Raw genomic sequence first — 16,449 nt, forward strand, 5'->3', positions numbered from 1 at the left:
TTGGAACCAACTATTGCGTGTTTATTGACTGTCCGTCCAGAAAACATTACATAATTCATATATATTCAATAAATTTTAAATTTCATTAACTTTATTTGAAGCGTGACAAACAAAAGTTAAAATTAGTGGCGCCCTCTGGCTTATTCTAAAACGAATACAAATTAATCGCCGACTATGTGGCTATTGCTAATGGCGCTTGGCAGCCGGCCTGGCATGACCTCCGAGACGACCTTGGCAGCCGCAGCGAACAATTGGCGACCTTGGCGACTAACTGGTAACCATGACCTTACAACACTTAAAACAACTAACAGCCGGTTGAGACCGGCAACCACCAATTAGCATGACTAGTGATCAACTAACGATCTTTTGGCAGTAAGTTGACGAACTCGGCCAATTGGGGACCCGATGATCTTGGCCGGTAGGCGATCAGTTGGTGACCTTGGCGGCCAATTGGCGGTTAGGCCTTCGCCCTACAGAATGCTTGAGTGGCTCCATTGGGACCGGGGCTATCGTAGTTAAGAACCTTAAGTTTAAAACGCTAAGTTATGATTGAAATGTAGTTAAACCTGATCTGCCTGAGTGGCATATGTTTGTGATAGCCCCGGTTCCAGAACGTGATGGAACAAGTAAATAAGACACTGATGGCCAGGTGAGCAGTCTGTGGGGCAGCAGCGTGGCCAACTGGCGCAGGTGGTGCTTAGGCGCGGTCCACCATCAGCTCGAAGTGCACGGAGCCGCGCCGCTCGTAGCGGTCGTAGAAGATGTTCTTGGCCCAGGCCTTGCACTCTATGTTGATCAGGACGCCCGCTGCAAAGATACAACAGAATATATTAGTATGACGTTATTACACAACCAAAGTGTGTTGCTAAGTCTCGATTTCGAGGTGGTTTAGTGGAAGAAATTACAGTTACGGAAGAAAAACGGTGGTACAATATACCTCTGATTCAAAAATGAAGACTGTGTGATAATTTGTAAGAGAAACGGTTCAAAATATATCCAGAAGGGTGATAAAATGCCCCTAGATTAATACTTACTCCTGGGTTTCTCAAAGAGCACAGCGACGAGGGGGCTGAGATAGCCCTCTTTGTTGGTGAAGGGGTAGTAGTAGGCAGGGAAGCCGCGGCGAGGGATGTACTGGACTGGCCCGATGTTCTCCACGTCAGCTGGGTTCTCTCCCTCGCATGATACCCACACCGTGTTCGCTTCAGGTTTGCCCGACTGAAAACAGAAAGAGGTTAGCAACATCACCTTTTCTTCCCAAAGATACCTTGCTTTTACCGCCAAACCTTGAGCCATTGCCTGATTCATTTCCGAAACGATCATATTGTCAAACCATCACGTGGCAAACGGCCATGATCTTTGATTAAAGCTAAAGATTTGGTAAAAGGTTTCAATTCAGAATAAATATTATAACTTTAATAAAATTGAAAATTCTTTGAAGTGTCAAGTTCTTCAAACCCATGAGCCAAACTAGTCTAAATAATAATTCCAATTTAATTAATGTAAAAGTGGAATGATATTTTCCCTGGATACTTACGACCATCTTGATGTGTTGCTTCAGGTCATCAGGCATGTTGGAGGGCAGGTCCTCAGTGTTGTTGTATGGCTTCGGGATCCAGTTGAAGATCTGAAATGTAAAACGTGGAGATGGTTAGGATGTGTAACAGCCACTTCATGAAATCGTGAAAAAAATTATAACTGGCTATAACTCGAAAAAAATCAATAGCAATCGCTTAAGATGTCACTACAGAAAAAGACGGCATATTCCTTCTTAATTGAGTAAATGCACGCCTATTCTCATTTCATCGTATGGGTACCTTAAGCACATAAGTTTTCTCACCTTATTCAGTTTGAGGAACACGCAAGGCCCAGCCTCCTCGTAGTTGTACTGGTTGGCGGAGGTGCAGGGATGGAAGTCATCGACAGGCACATCGCAGACCTGCTTCTCTCCCGTGGCGCCACTCGTGGGGGAGCAGGGTACCCGGTACTCCGCGCCGCTCGCCTCAACACCACTGCCCTTCTTGCGGTATTCTGAAGGAGATGGTGATTTTGAAGTGTGAGATTTATAATGATTAACAAGAACGTGGTAAAACAGTTTTGCCAGTACCTATTACCTACTCATAGTTAGTAACTGATGTCCTAGGGGCACAAATCTATGATCAAATATTCAATGAACATTTTCTATTTTCCAAATATCTTATTTTGTAGAAAAGGAGTTTATTCATCATTCTCTCTGTGGAATGAGAATCGATGTGTTTTTGTACTGAATGTTGTCTACCGAATTACTTTTCAAAAAGCAATCTATGCAATTGTGCTAATTGCGAAGGCCGCCTTCGCTGACGATTAGCGGCAGAACCCAGTAGTGATTAAGAGCAACGACATGATGACCTATTTAGATAAACACTAGAGCCATGCGGTTTAGAAACACTAAACAAACTCAAACTGTCATATACTCTTGAAAACCAATATCACGGACTGGTACTGGCTAAGCGTTTAGGAATTCATCATCACTCATCCATTCATGAGCATCAGAACTTATGATGTAGGTCCTATAGAGGTAGGTATATCCTACAATGTGGGATATATGATGATAGATATGTTGGATATATGATGATGATGATGATGAAGATATACTTACGCTCCAAGTAATCATCGATGATCTGCGCCCACTTGAGCACGGAGCCCTTGTCGTTAGCCTTGTAGTAGATCAGCGTGCTTTCCACGTTCGCGCTGTCCGGCATCGGTCGGAAACCAAGACCTGGACACAGAGGAATTCTTGTGAAATCCATCTTAATGCTGATAAAGCATATGAGTAATACGTTGTCACAAAAGTTTTGTAAGGAGAAGGCAATGAGAGAATTAAAGTGAAGAATTTGGTAGGCAACCAGAATAAACAGAGAACTAAAGGGATTTTTATTTACAGTTGATTTAGAAGACTTCTCAATTGACTCCATATTTTTTGCAAAATTGAATAAGTACTTTACAATCTTTACGTCCTACGGTCTCTGCATGATTTAGGATTGTCCTTACCTGGGTTGGATCCAATGATTGATCCATCGAGCTGCCACTTGGGCATCTTGGAGTCCAGGGTCTGGTAGAAGATCGCCAGCATAGCGGCGAAGAAGCCGACGAGGATCGCATAGAAGATCAGGTAGAACAGCAAGATTTTAGCTGTGGACAAAAAAAAACATATATAAGTATTAATATAAGCAACTTCATCCTTGGCTGTTTGTTTCACTTTCACGTAAAAACTACTGAATGGATTTTGATGAAACTTGTCAGTCATATGTCTTATATATATCAGTATAACGTATTAGGCTATTTTTTGTCCTGGTGCGGGTAGCAATTCCCTTGGGAATCGGGTGAAACTTCTGGCAGAAGCTAGTGTATTGATCAGTCTTTGTTATGAAGATGGTCAAAATCCAGACTGGAACTAAATAATTAGTACTCCCAATAAGTCTAAATTCAAACAGTCTTAGCTTGGCCCTGATAAACTTGAAAAATGTTAAGAGCCGAAACTGCAAGTAATAAAAATAAATCATGCGGTACTAAACCACAGCTGTGAGAAATAAAGCCGTAAGGGTTGGCCCCAATTCTCACGCGATTACCATCTGCTTGCAAACGCACCGACTACAATACAATAAAGTTCGCAGCCCTATTTGACAAGTGGGTTAACAATTCACAAAAACATTTTTTTTGCACGATTACTGAGCTATAATGAGGGTAATGATTCTTAGACCTAAATTTTTAGACTTCATTTTAAAAAACAATTAAGGTCAATCTCTATACTAATATTATAAAGAGGAAAACTTTGTTTGTTTGTTTGGTTGTAATGGATAAAATCTAAAACTACTGGACCGATTTTAAATATTCTTAAGATAGAAAGCTATATTATCTGCGAGTAACATAGGCTACATTTTATTCCGGTGCGGGCAGTAGCTCCCACGGGACGCGGGTGAAACCGCGGGAAAACGGCTAGTAATAATATAAAATACGTAATAGCCCAAGGGATGATGACTGTGTTTGAGACTTTTTTGGGTACAGTCAAGATCAATAATAATAAAACACAAAATTGAATGTATTCCCAAAGCTTTTTTGTGCCTTCTATGACACGGAGTGTATTTCAATATTATCAGAATACCTGCGGTCACCCATCTATCAACTGACCGCGACAAGCACCGCCTGACTTTATGACGTTTTGTTTTTAAAACATCAGGTACTAAATAAATAATTTCTGCGACATTATAAAAACTGTTCTTTAACGAGCAATCTCCAATCTGGCCGATCTATAAATAACTAGTGATTTCAGCTGAAAATGGCTCGCTATAATGACGGAGTCGCGTGCACTCGTATGTATGTGCCTCTAGCTGATGAAGCCGATAATTGGTCACAAGTGGCAACAATAGGAGTTTCCTACCAAAGTACCGGTTCGATCACTGACCGTATTTCTTTCTTCCTACTGCATACTTCAAGTTTGAGACAGTCTTTTGGCTGAAATTATATTTTCTTTAGAACTATTTGGACGTTTGGAATTTTTCACAGTTTCAGATTTTACTTGCTTCTATCAACCGTTTTACCAACACATTCGGGGAAATATTTCCCTTAAAATTTTTGAACCTTCGGAATCACCGAATCCGGATCAGTTCTTTTGAAATGATATCAACCATTTATGTACCTATAGTAGAGGTAAATAATAAATTAGGTCCTGTTACTTTTATCTCCACACTTTGTTTGATTTATAACTGACTATGGGTTCAGTTTTCCATTCTACCTTTTACCATTTAACCTAATTATTTATTCTTGGCTGGTAGGCCAACTCCCTGCTTTTAAAAAAGTCTGCAAAAGGCCAATATTTAACAGGACGCCTAGGCACCTGATTAGTCAGTTCAATTAAACTTATTAAAGCCTATGAATGCTAAATAACAATAGCAACCAGCTGATGATACCGCTTCGCGTCGTCTCGCGAACCGGCTCCACTTAACGTGTGGACGCAAAGGATTTAGAATTAGGCCGCTGTGTTAATTCACTGCAAGGTAACTACGAGTTTTATTATTTATTTATAGCAATTTGAATATACTATATTGATCTGACTGATCAGGAATCTATAAATCTATTGGATTTTTCCTCTTGTTTTATCTGGCCGGCCTATCAAGAAAAAAAATTAAGGTTAGGTGTAATAATGGTATACGGTCAGTCTTTTCTAGCTTTACCGTGGGGACACTTTCCAATTACACTTCCAGCCTAGGTAACCCTGTCCTAGTGATAGATAAGCCGGTTCCCAATTTAAATTTTGGTAAATTACCTATCTAACAATAGGTACATACAAATACACTGTAATCCCGAAATACTTACTATGAAATCAAAATCAATTATTTACATTAATAAGTTAAAAGTTGATTTCCCCAGAATGAAGCTCTTGCTGGCAGTATAAACTCATTTCGCAGTCCAACAAATGAATACGGAAAAGTTGGACGACTGGAACTTTGCTCAAACTATTCTCATTATCTACGTCTGCTCAACCCACTCAAAGAGTTTTAAAACTAATTTAATTCAGCCATTTTTATGTGAGGATGCAGGCATGGGTGTTACCTTAATTTCCCATAGGGCTTGTAAAGAGCATTATTTATCGTCTACTCACTACTGGATAGGTACTATCTTTTTTCTGTCTATTTTTGCCACCGATCATGGTCCTCAATACAGACAATTTCTATGTTACAAATATATAAAAAAATTACACACCTACATGTACTCCGTAGGTTTATAAGCGAACCGTTTCGCAGTCACTAAAAATTACCTACCTAACAAACAATAATCGACTCTTCCGATTCATACGAATAGAACATATCGGTATAATAATCGATACTCGCTTTTCCTAGGAAGCAGTTCATCAATATTGTATGCAGCCTGCAGCTATGCAGACGTCAGTTAGCACGATGTACGGAGACCAGGTCATAGAGCATGCGCAATGGAATCTCACCTTTCGACCTTTTAGCAGGAAATATGGGTGTTTTTGGACTGTTTTGGCTAAGTACAATTAGGGAGTAATTCTGGGATATTTGTGAAAAGAAAGGGGAAACCATTTTTATCAGAGGTACTGATTTTGAAGTAAAATGGGTGTTGACAAGGATCAATATTATTGAGGCGTATTTATGTCTTGCTATTTATGGCCGCTGTATTTATTTTTTCAGCCTTACTTATAAAAATCAACTAATCATCTTCTAAGTATTGTTTTAACTAATTACTACTTAAAGCCTTAAGTAGTGATTAAATTATTTTGACCTATAAACGTTGCTTAAGCATGTCTTAAGTAATGAACAGATAATGACATAAATAAAAACATACTAATTTCTCAACACTACCTGAATGTTGGTAGCTTAAAAAAATATTTGTCATCAAAACGTTGTGTAATGGCAACAATGGCATCCGTAAAATATGAAATTAAAAAGTTGAGCTGTCAATAAACCGGAAATGAAAAATCAGCTGGTAAGAATCCAGCCATTTTGCTAATTAGCGGGTTAAACAAGGGTGTGAGGCTACTTAATTTGACAGCTCATTTAAGACATTGCTAAGAAAATGATTTATTTCAGCCACGTTTATAAGTAAGATTTTTTCTTAAACACCCCTTAAGTATAAGTTATTATTTAATTCACGTTTATAAGTAAGACTGTTTTTTCAATCTTTGAGGTTTTAGGGGCTGATCAAGACCAATTGAACTGATTCATAAAACTCTTATATCAATTATTATATCTATTAGAAAGCCATGATTTAACCCTGGTATAGGGAGGAGTTTCTCGGGAAGCGGGAGAAACTGCTGAAACGAATTGATTCACATTTCACAATATTATATATAGTAGGTGTTTGTAACTTTAGACGTTCAGATAGTGTTGCTCTACAAACTAATTAGAATAAATGAGTTTTGGTAATTTGCAGTACGCGTTTCATTTGATTGATTGACTTTTGTGAATTACACTGTACACACATCGAGTATTTGATTGGCCGCAAACTCTGCAAAAACCCATAGCGTATTATAGAACCTGCAGTCATTTTGTTAGTAAAATATATGTCTATTACTGGAGTTTCACTCCATAAAAGATCTAGCGCCTCCCATTTATCAAGCATTCCTCCTATTTATCAAGGCTAACACCAAAAAGTTCAGAACATTATTTTGCATACATCTGTGCATTGCACGTGTATTACTGCGCAATAAACAGCTGGTATTTTTGAAGGACATCCAATATTAACTTCATGACCTTCAAGGGAGATCCTTCTGGGCGTTTCCTCATGTGTCTATTGTAATTTCTCCCTTATATTATTTCCTCAATATGACCACATAAATGACTGAGATTTTTAAGGATGCGGTATTAACTAAAATTTCATTTGATAACAGGTTTTCTTTCATAAGAAATAATATCATTTTCTTTTGTTGCTGTAATTTGCTAATAATCTTTATTTAAGTTCTGCTTTTTAAGTTTATTTTAAAGACTTATATGCATAAGTATAACTATAACTTCTCACGCCGGTCACCATCCTACTGAAATTAGCAGGACGATCATTTTTCAGTAATTAAAATGAGAAAAAATAATGGTTGAAAAATTTGCCTTTTTACAATAACATTGCATGCCTTTTAACTAAGCATCACATAGGTCAGTTATGTACTTCTCTGTTTGTTTATTATGACGTGGTATATAAGCCTGTATATAAAGTATAGTAATCCTATATAAGTAGAGCAAGACAAGGCGCGTGTGCGCCCTTGTGTAGTGTCTATGTACTAAGTGATTTTTTTAAGAACTAGCACGTTATTTTGGCACTAAGTCATCATTTGTATAGCTCTTTCTTTACTATATTGGGGTCGGCTTCCAGTCTAATCGGGTGAAGCTGGTTTGTTATTTTGTTACTAAGTAAGTGTACTTAAGTGTGATGATTGACAATGGTATTTGAAAACATAGAAGCATTGGCGTATTAAAATTATAATTTAGGTACATACTAAAGTATTTAAAATGATTTCTGATTTGCATACGTGTTACCGTAAGTAAGCCTATATGAAACGTACATGTATGTGCTGACAATGTTAATATTATAAGTGCACTTGACTAGCCAAATAGTAGAACCAAAAATGGAATAGGTAATTATCCATTCAATCAATTGTAACGTGTAACGTGCATCATCTGCCTAGCCTTTTCCTAACTGTGTTGGCCTCGCCTTCCAGTTTATCCAGTCATAGCTGAGAACCTATCAGTGTTTTACATAGAGCCACTGTCTATCTGACCTCCTCGATCCAGTAGTCTGGGCAACTTGATACTCTTTGGTAAGACTGGTTGTCAGACTTTCTGCCTTCTGACTAACCATAACGACAGTCAAAGACTGGAACGTGCTAATATAGATAAGTAATAAAGCGTGTTATGTGCAAAACCAAATCAATAGTCCACCCAATACATTTTCATGGAAATTAAGGATCATTTTCCATAGCAGGGTATTTCCGTAAGAGACTGTTCGTCCTTGGATCGATCGCGGGAAGGACGTTGCGCGCGCACCCCTGTTCGGCGCGCGCCGACCGTGGCGCGAAAATTGCAACGAAATGCAATATTATATGCATTCATATAGTTATTAAATAACATATTAGTATATCTATGACTGTTTTATAATATTCTATGTGAAGTTACTCTGATGAAAAGGGCGTATTTGATCGTAATCTCGGTCCAAAGTTAAAACGCTCTTGCTTACGTAATATGACTTTTTAAGGGCGATACCTGCTGATTTTTATGTACACCTTATTCTATGAAAACAGTATTTAGGTACTGATATAATAATAGATTTATCGTCACCGTTAAAACTGGCGCAAGTTATTTATAAATATATGACAATTATGTTCACTTAAGTATCAACATTTTTATCATCTGTCATAACGGAAATATTATTTGTACCTACATTTTTAGTACGTACGCAATAAAACGTATAATGATAACGTGAATCCATTCATTCAAATTAACAATTAGTCTTCATACCCATTGTTTAGTTTTACCAATTGATTTACCCGTTAAAAATGTCTCATTTACCTTTCCCGTAATTTTGCTTCAAATGGTCACTTTCAAGTTACATAGAACTGAACATAGCATGTGTAAATGTGGTCTACGTAAAGGTCTTAGTTCACTCTTATAAATAAACCATGACTTACATAATTATTCCATACATAATAAAAATACCCCCAGGAATAGAAACACTATCCTTGAACGGTTTTCCAGACACGGACTATCGATTTTCCCTCCAAAAAGCAAAGGAAACCATGTCTAAGGTTTTAGAGGAAAAATTGTAAAAACTCACCCCAACTCGATCCCGTGCGGCCAAGGAACTGTCCCGTCTCGCCATTCCACAGGAAAATCCTGAAGGACTCCCATTTGCCTAGATCCGGCGGCGGGGCGTAATACTGTTCTGCGACCTTTGTCTTGTCTGCCATGTTCAAACGCCGAGCCGGACTGCGGACGGGAATCGATTGCCGGCGCCTTCGCCCTGTCTTGTCCCTGCCCCGCGCGCCTCACCCCCCTCACACCCCCCGCCTAGCAACCCTGCAACCCCGTACCGCTTACGTAACGATTACATAACGCGGCGCGCGCACGCTTCAGACCTACATAGCCCACCAACTTACCCAGACCTCCCCACAACCGCTGCTAATCCCTTTTTTTGTCACTTCTTGCACTACCCCAGAGGGGAGCAAAAGCTCTCAGTTAATAAGTCAGGAAATAGGGTTGCAAAATAATGCTTTGCCGTCGGATAGACTGCCCCGTACTGAATTTAGAGCCGGTTTTAAATTGTGCTGTTTGCTGTTAAAATTGTAGCTCGTTCTGGTCATTGTGCCAGGTTATTGGTCTATGGAAAAATTGATTTTGTGTCGGCGCAATCTAGATTTTGTCTAGATAAAAAAATACTTTAAATGTCTTCGACTATTCCTTGATGTTTATTTTGTGTATTTTGTATGAACGGCTATTCATGAACGTCTCCACTGTTATGTGCGAAGCGAGTCACTGGCAGACAGACTGGCAACCAGAACTCAAATTGCTGATAAGTCATGAGCAGTATGAGTCATGATAAAACTGTACGCTGAATTCATTTCAACTCTTTTACTATCCCGGCCACCTACGACGATAAAGCGTCATTAAAATTGCATTGCCCTTGTAAAACTTGCAGGCACTTATACGCCAGTCTATCCAGCCTAATTACTTGTCATGCATGTTAGCAATCTCTAGGGAAAGTCAATGTTTATAATTACTGTAACTGAAACACCCTCTATAAGGTCATCTATAATAGCACTAATTACACTAGTCAACAGCATTTTCGTATCCAAGGTGAAACATATAAATTTTTGCAGATTATCTATCACAGAATCGAAGTCTAGAACACCGGACTGCTCTAGCACGTCTAGTTTTGGAGAAAAACCAATCTGAAAATGCCTTAAAACGCTTTTTTAACAATATTTAAAGCCATTTTTCTGCAGACACTATTTTCTTTCGTATTTTCTAACTAAAGAATCGTTTAGTACTGCTTTTCTCAATTCAATTTACTTACATCAAAATTACTTTACATCAGTACGAGTTTTCTTTCTCAAGATATACCATTTTACATTTACGGTGTATTTTGTCCATACTAAAATGTCAATTAGTAATGTATGGAAAATCGTACGACGTAGCTGAAAAAAAATATCACGAGAATGGAAACTCGTACTGATGTAAAGTAAACTGGATTTGAATTGAGAAGAGCTAAATGATTCTTTAGTTAGAAAATACGAAAGAAAAATAGTGTCTGTAGAAAAATGGCTTTCAATGTCGTTAAAAAAACGTTTTTAGGCATTTTCAGATTGGTTTTTCTCCAAAACTAGAACTGCTAGAGCAGTCTTGTGTTCTAGACTTCGATTCTGTGATAGATAATCTGCAAAAATTTATATGTTTCACCTTGGATACAATAAAAAAGGAAAATTTTGTTGACTAGTGTTATCGTATAGTATGGGCATGTAGATATGTACATGTGCATTCTACCTGACACATGCTGAGCTGGACTCCCATTCGGTGCACTCTCCTATCATCCTTCCACAAACCAATTGTTTTCTTGTTATTTCTTATCATGTATCTTTATACAAGCTGTTGATTTGCATCCGTGCCATATTCAAGGACGTAATTATGCTAATGATTCTCGACCCAAATCAACAAAAAACTTGGTACGTAATTTTTTTTTTCGTAATTCCGTCAATGTCATCTAGACGTATTTAATAGTGTGCTGAGCCCTCACACAAACGCAAACACAAAGCATACGCAACGATCATTCATAATTTTCATTCATAAAATTGGATTACTTCTGAATACTACGACATTACAATGACAAAAAAAGCAGTGCATATTAGCTATTTCCTGTCTACTGTAATTCCAATCGATTATTTACGTATTTTATGACCTCCTCCTGAAGTATGGCATAAATGCAAATCAACACCTTGTATATTTTTGTTTGCGCTGAATAAATGTTTTTTCTATCTATCTATGTGTCTGTAAACAAAGTAACAAGCGAAATGATCGCGTAGTTTGGTCACAATTAAAATCAAGATCATTCAACTCGTTTAGTTAACCAACTAGTAATTTGATCGTTTAGACAACGAGGCTACGAATCAATTAGAAACAATTTAACACTTAATTTCCATACTGTTTTATTGTTTCAAATTTCACCTGAAAGAGTGAAGGCTAGGGTTCGATTCACAGGTCGTGAAAAGTATTTTTTCCGAAATAAAACAACTCAGTAGTAAATAAATATGAATGTAATTACTATTCAAACTAGCTTATAATAATTTCAAAGACGCAAAACGTACAATCATGATCTTTTGTAAGATAAGTATAATAATCAAGAACTGAAAATCATGAAAATATGAAGAAGATAAAGAAAGTATACAGAAAAATTTCCACCTCGAAACAATTGTTGATCATAATTTAGGAATAGCATATATCTTCTACTAAAGAAACATGACTGAGAGCGCCTTATAAAAACTTTACGCATTTTCGCTATTTGTAATTTGCTAAGTACATTCGTCAAGGATCATCATTTCTCATCAGCTTTTTCCACCTTCTCTTCACTCCTCTGCGTTCCATTATCATTAAGTATTCCATTTTGAGGCTTAGTCCAGGCTTGGCAGACACAAGTAGGACCCAGTCCAGAGGAGTTCTGACCTGATGTCACTTGGTAGTTACCGGTGGAGCCAGTACCTCCTGATACAAAATGTCCCTGGTTACCTGCCTGTCCTTGAATGTACGACGGCTGGTTTTGTCCCACAAAGGCAGGCTGGGTTACCTGACCTTGAGGTTGAGTCCCTACGAAATTATTCGCAGGTTGAGTCTGTCCAACAAAGCTGTTGACTGGTTGAGTTTGTCCCACAAATGTTGACTGTTGGTTGCCTCCAAAGCTACCAGACTGCTGGTTGCTCCCAAAATTACCGGACTGCTGGTTGGTGCTAGATTGCTGATGGCCACCATAGGATCCAGTCGGCTGGGACTGTACAAAGCCACCTGAAGGTTGATTCTGATAATTAACCTGACCGCTTTGCTGACCTCCTTGATAGTTTCCACTCGCAAACTGATTTTGATTCACAAACTGTCCTGCCTGCTGATTATGATTTTGGAACTGCTGATTTTGACCCTGAACTTGTCCTTGCTGACCTTGAACTCCAGCTTGCACATTACCCTGGAACTGATTTACCTGCTGACCTTCAAAACCAGACTGTTGATTTTGAACTTGGAATTGACCAGCCTGATTCTGCGGATACGTCTGATACTGTCCTTGGATCTGTGCCTGGGAGCCTGCATACTGGCCTGATGGGTAACCTTGGTTGTTATAACCTCCTTGGGGATAAGTGTTGCCAGCTTGAGCGTTCCCATAGTTATACTGTCCTTGGTACTGCCCTTGGGTCTGGTACCCCGTGTTCCATGGAGCGTACTGCTGAGGGTATCCAGGCTGGTAGACCTGCTGCTGCGTCTGGGTTTGGACAGTCGTGGTCTGCTGGGTGGGCTTGTTCTTGTGGCTCTGGACAATGTCAATGACCCCACCGATGATCTTCTCTGGTATGTTGTGGAGTACTTTTCTTGCTTCTAATGCGCTGGTGATAGTGGTTAGCGCGATGAGGAACAACTGGAAAGAGGTTTTTATTAAATTGAGTATTTAGTAATAAAAATAATAAAAGTAGGGTTTATAAATGTAAAGAGTGAAAAAAGGGTAAATACGAGTTTTCAGTAAGTCAATCATGAGATAAGTGCGTATCATAATCTATGTTATATAGCCCAATTGTGCTATGGAAAAGGTGGGTATTTACCCATAGGGTAAATAATACTTAGGATATTTCAAAACGATTATTAAATTAAGTAGCCCGCCCAAATATACATTTTAAAATTATTAGAAAATCAAATGATCCCCCTCAAGTAAACTGATATATCAAAAATTAGAATCATTTTTAATTTAAATCTTAACCTCATCAAAACTAGGCAATTTCTGATTAATTCTAATTAAATTACTAACTTACCAAAATCGAAGTTTTCTTAAGCCCTTCCATGATAGCAGTTCGCTGGTGGCGCTCCAAAGCGAGGATTCGTATTGCCGTGCAGCGTCAAGGATAAACCTTTATATTGCAACCACCGTCCGAATCATTTGTAGGGTTGACAAGCACTTTCCTGATTAATTTAGATATTTGAGGTTTTATTTCCATTAAAAAATCAGGTCTTCTGGTAATTAGAAATTGTTAATACCTACTTTTAAATATTTTTATTGTCTAAGCTTCTACTCTTAATAAAAAAATACTGTGGTTCGTGCACCCGGACAAAAAATAAAAACTAGCCAGGACATACTGTCTCGATACATGGGCTACAAAAAAACGAATACATTTTATAAATATTTTCGTAGTCTATTCGTAGAACTCGCAGACATTTCGTAGGCTACGCGTAGGCGCTGAGCAGTTTGTTTGCTACGAAAAAGACTTGTTTGTTCCTAATAAACTTTTTTCATTTTCATATGGGGGAATAATTTTTGACGCTATTGAGTCTTTAGTTTTGCTGGTTTATAATTTTTAAATAAATGAATTCCATTTATTTACTGCGTGAGAAAAACCATTCGAGCCTTTTTTTCCCAAATATGTTGGAGTCGGCTTCTAGTCTTTCTAACCGGATGTAGCTGAGTACCAGTGCTTGACAAGGAGCGACTGCAAATCTGAAAAAAAAAACACCATTTTATATTGTTTTAGTGGCGTGTAAAGTATTGCTGGCCTCGCAGTAGTAGAGGGCACGTTTAACTAATCGATTAATTAGATGAAATACCCGTGTAACATTGTAAATAATCCTATTAGCAGTACAATATTAGTAGGTGTATCAATCGCATTAGCTTACAAAATTGAGTACGTAGGTGCCGTTATCAGAGCAAACTTTTTACTCGTGTAACATAGTCAAAATGGTCTTTATTCTTGGGCCCATTTTTATCGATAAACGTCTATTTGAGATATTATGTAGATTGGAAACTCGACCTCTTTCAGTTTTCAAATCACAGATAATCCTAGCTCATGTTCTATTAAAATATAAAGATCTATTAAGATTCGCCTACTATTAATAAACTCCATATCTTCTTCGACTGCTGCACAGCCCTGCATCATGAGAATGCATCATGTGATGGAAGACATCGGCGCGAGTTATCTCACCCTCCGCGAGAGTACCGCTACTCGCCTGTAGTGCGGGGCAAATATCGATAATACCTATCGATGTAGATAGAGTGTGCGTAGTAAAGTAGACATGGAAAAGCAACGAATGTTGACAGTGTGTGCGTAGTAAGTAAACATATAAAAAAACGGTTTATTTTAAAATTATTTAAATTACCTAAAGAATGAATGCTTATAACCGCATTCTTTTGATTTTTGGATAGTAACAAACTTTGGTAATGGATCCAGTTATTAATTACTTATGATTTAGAAAAAAAATACAGAAAGCCATAAATAAAGATTCGCACAGTGAAAATTAGCTCCTAGGAAAGTTAAAACGCAATAACTTTGATCAACAAACATTTTAGTAATCGACAAAGTGATTAAATAGAAAAAAAAATAATGCGGTATCTGTATAGTACACGTCTGTATATAACTACAAAAAATAAATAACGTAGTCGATAATCGACATCGACATTAAAATTCGCTACCAACACCCATCCCTACTCTCACCAACCGCGCTGTCCGATCGTATGATTGACGCTGCGCCCGCGCACCCGAATGAAGGGCATAAACATGTTCTTTTGTTTTTTTACGTACAATCGACAAGCATCGAATGATTGCCGATGGCCAATTTATTAACTGTGCGTTTATTCGCCGAAACCGAATGATAAAGTACCTCTCGACTTCAATGATTCTTTATCGAGTATTAAGGAAAATTACTTTTGAATGATCGTGTGTGGCTTCTTTTGTTTTTTTGTTGTTTGTCGGTTACGGTACTTGAGTGTGATTTTGAGAATTAAAGAGTGGTATCAGTGGCCTTAATTAGGTTTAATTTACAATGTATTTTATGGTTCACGTGCTTATTAAAATACTTTTTTTTCACAGATGGAATATGTTTTTCAGGTTCTTAGATACTTTAAGCCAAAAGTAACCTAGGGGCGGTCAGACAGGAGTGTCAACAATAGCACCTAGTTAAAGGTATTAAGACAAGAGAAAAAATTATATGCCTCAGTCATCTACAGGCATAGTTTTTCTATGACGCATGTAGATAATCGCGGGCGCCTAACAGCTCGCTGACAGACGGACGTCGCCTATTGCCGTCACCGCTTCCTCTGTGCGACCTCGCCTTATATTAACTACGATACTGTGTGCTAGTTACATAAAGGTAAAGTAAGAAAGTAGTTCTAAAGTTTACTCAAGTACACCACAAGTAGATTTCATGCACTTGTTGTTATTCGAATAACTATTTAAAACACATTAATATCAGAATTTACACGATCATAACAGCCCATTTTAAATGGGATTTACTCTTTGCACCCGGAAAAAAGTAGCTCATAGCGTTCTTCGATAAAAATGAAATATTTTGTCAAATTGGTCCATTAGTTCCTGAGATTAGGTGCATTGTATCTTCTGCTTTATAATATCAGTTTAAAGCTGTTGAACTTGACAATGGTTGTATTCCGTTCCAGCGTTGTATTCCGAAAACTAGGAGGAATACCAGTCGGTTTTATTTTTTTCAAATACAACGTCTGAATGCAATATTTTTATTCCATTTAAAAGACCATCTTAATAGACTATATAGTCTATCGAGAATAATGTAAACTTTAAAGAAAACTGTTTCACTATATTTTCATAAGCATCACATTATAGACTGGCGGGACAGTTTTAATATGTACTTCTATGCTCGTCTTGGCTACCTGCCAAGATACTACACTCCATATAGAGTAGGCACTTCTACAGGTAAACAA

General features: G+C 37.9%; 2 protein-coding genes across 2 annotated transcripts; both read right to left on the reverse strand.

Moving 5' to 3' along the window:
• LOC124646322 (sodium/potassium-transporting ATPase subunit beta-2-like) lies at positions 1 to 9,489 on the reverse strand. Its single transcript, XM_047186449.1, has 7 exons — positions 9,319 to 9,489; positions 3,031 to 3,171; positions 2,639 to 2,758; positions 1,841 to 2,031; positions 1,538 to 1,627; positions 1,035 to 1,218; positions 1 to 807 (listed from the first exon to the last, which is right to left on the reverse strand). The coding sequence occupies exons 1-7, from the start codon at positions 9,449 to 9,451 to the stop codon at positions 698 to 700; spliced, it is 969 nt and encodes a 322-aa protein (XP_047042405.1). The 5' UTR covers positions 9,452 to 9,489; the 3' UTR covers positions 1 to 697.
• Positions 9,490 to 11,942: 2,453 nt separating this feature from the next.
• Positions 11,943 to 13,570, reverse strand: LOC124645706 (glutenin, high molecular weight subunit DX5-like). The gene is made up of 2 exons (XM_047185562.1): positions 13,541 to 13,570; positions 11,943 to 13,152 (listed from the first exon to the last, which is right to left on the reverse strand). The coding sequence occupies exons 1-2, from the start codon at positions 13,568 to 13,570 to the stop codon at positions 12,070 to 12,072; spliced, it is 1,113 nt and encodes a 370-aa protein (XP_047041518.1). The 3' UTR covers positions 11,943 to 12,069.
• Positions 13,571 to 16,449: the final 2,879 nt, after the last annotated feature.

This window comes from Helicoverpa zea, chromosome 3 (assembly GCF_022581195.2).
Source record: "Helicoverpa zea isolate HzStark_Cry1AcR chromosome 3, ilHelZeax1.1, whole genome shotgun sequence".
NCBI classification, from domain to species: domain Eukaryota; kingdom Metazoa; phylum Arthropoda; class Insecta; order Lepidoptera; family Noctuidae; genus Helicoverpa; species Helicoverpa zea.

Coding starts and splice junctions, on each gene's coding strand:
- LOC124646322 (XM_047186449.1), bottom strand. CDS start 9,451: ATGGCAGACAAGACAAAGGTCGCAGAACAGTATTACGCCCCGCCGCCG. Junction 2,759..3,030: donor AATCATTGGATCCAACCCAG/GTAAGGACAATC, acceptor CTCTGTGTCCAG/GTCTTGGTTTCCGACCGATG. Junction 808..1,034: donor GCTCTTTGAGAAACCCAGGA/GTAAGTATTAAT, acceptor GTATCTTTGCAG/CGGGCGTCCTGATCAACATA.
- LOC124645706 (XM_047185562.1), bottom strand. CDS start 13,570: ATGGAAGGGCTTAAGAAAACTTCGATTTTG. Junction 13,153..13,540: donor TTAAGAAAACTTCGATTTTG/GTAAGTTAGTAA, acceptor ACCTCTTTCCAG/TTGTTCCTCATCGCGCTAAC.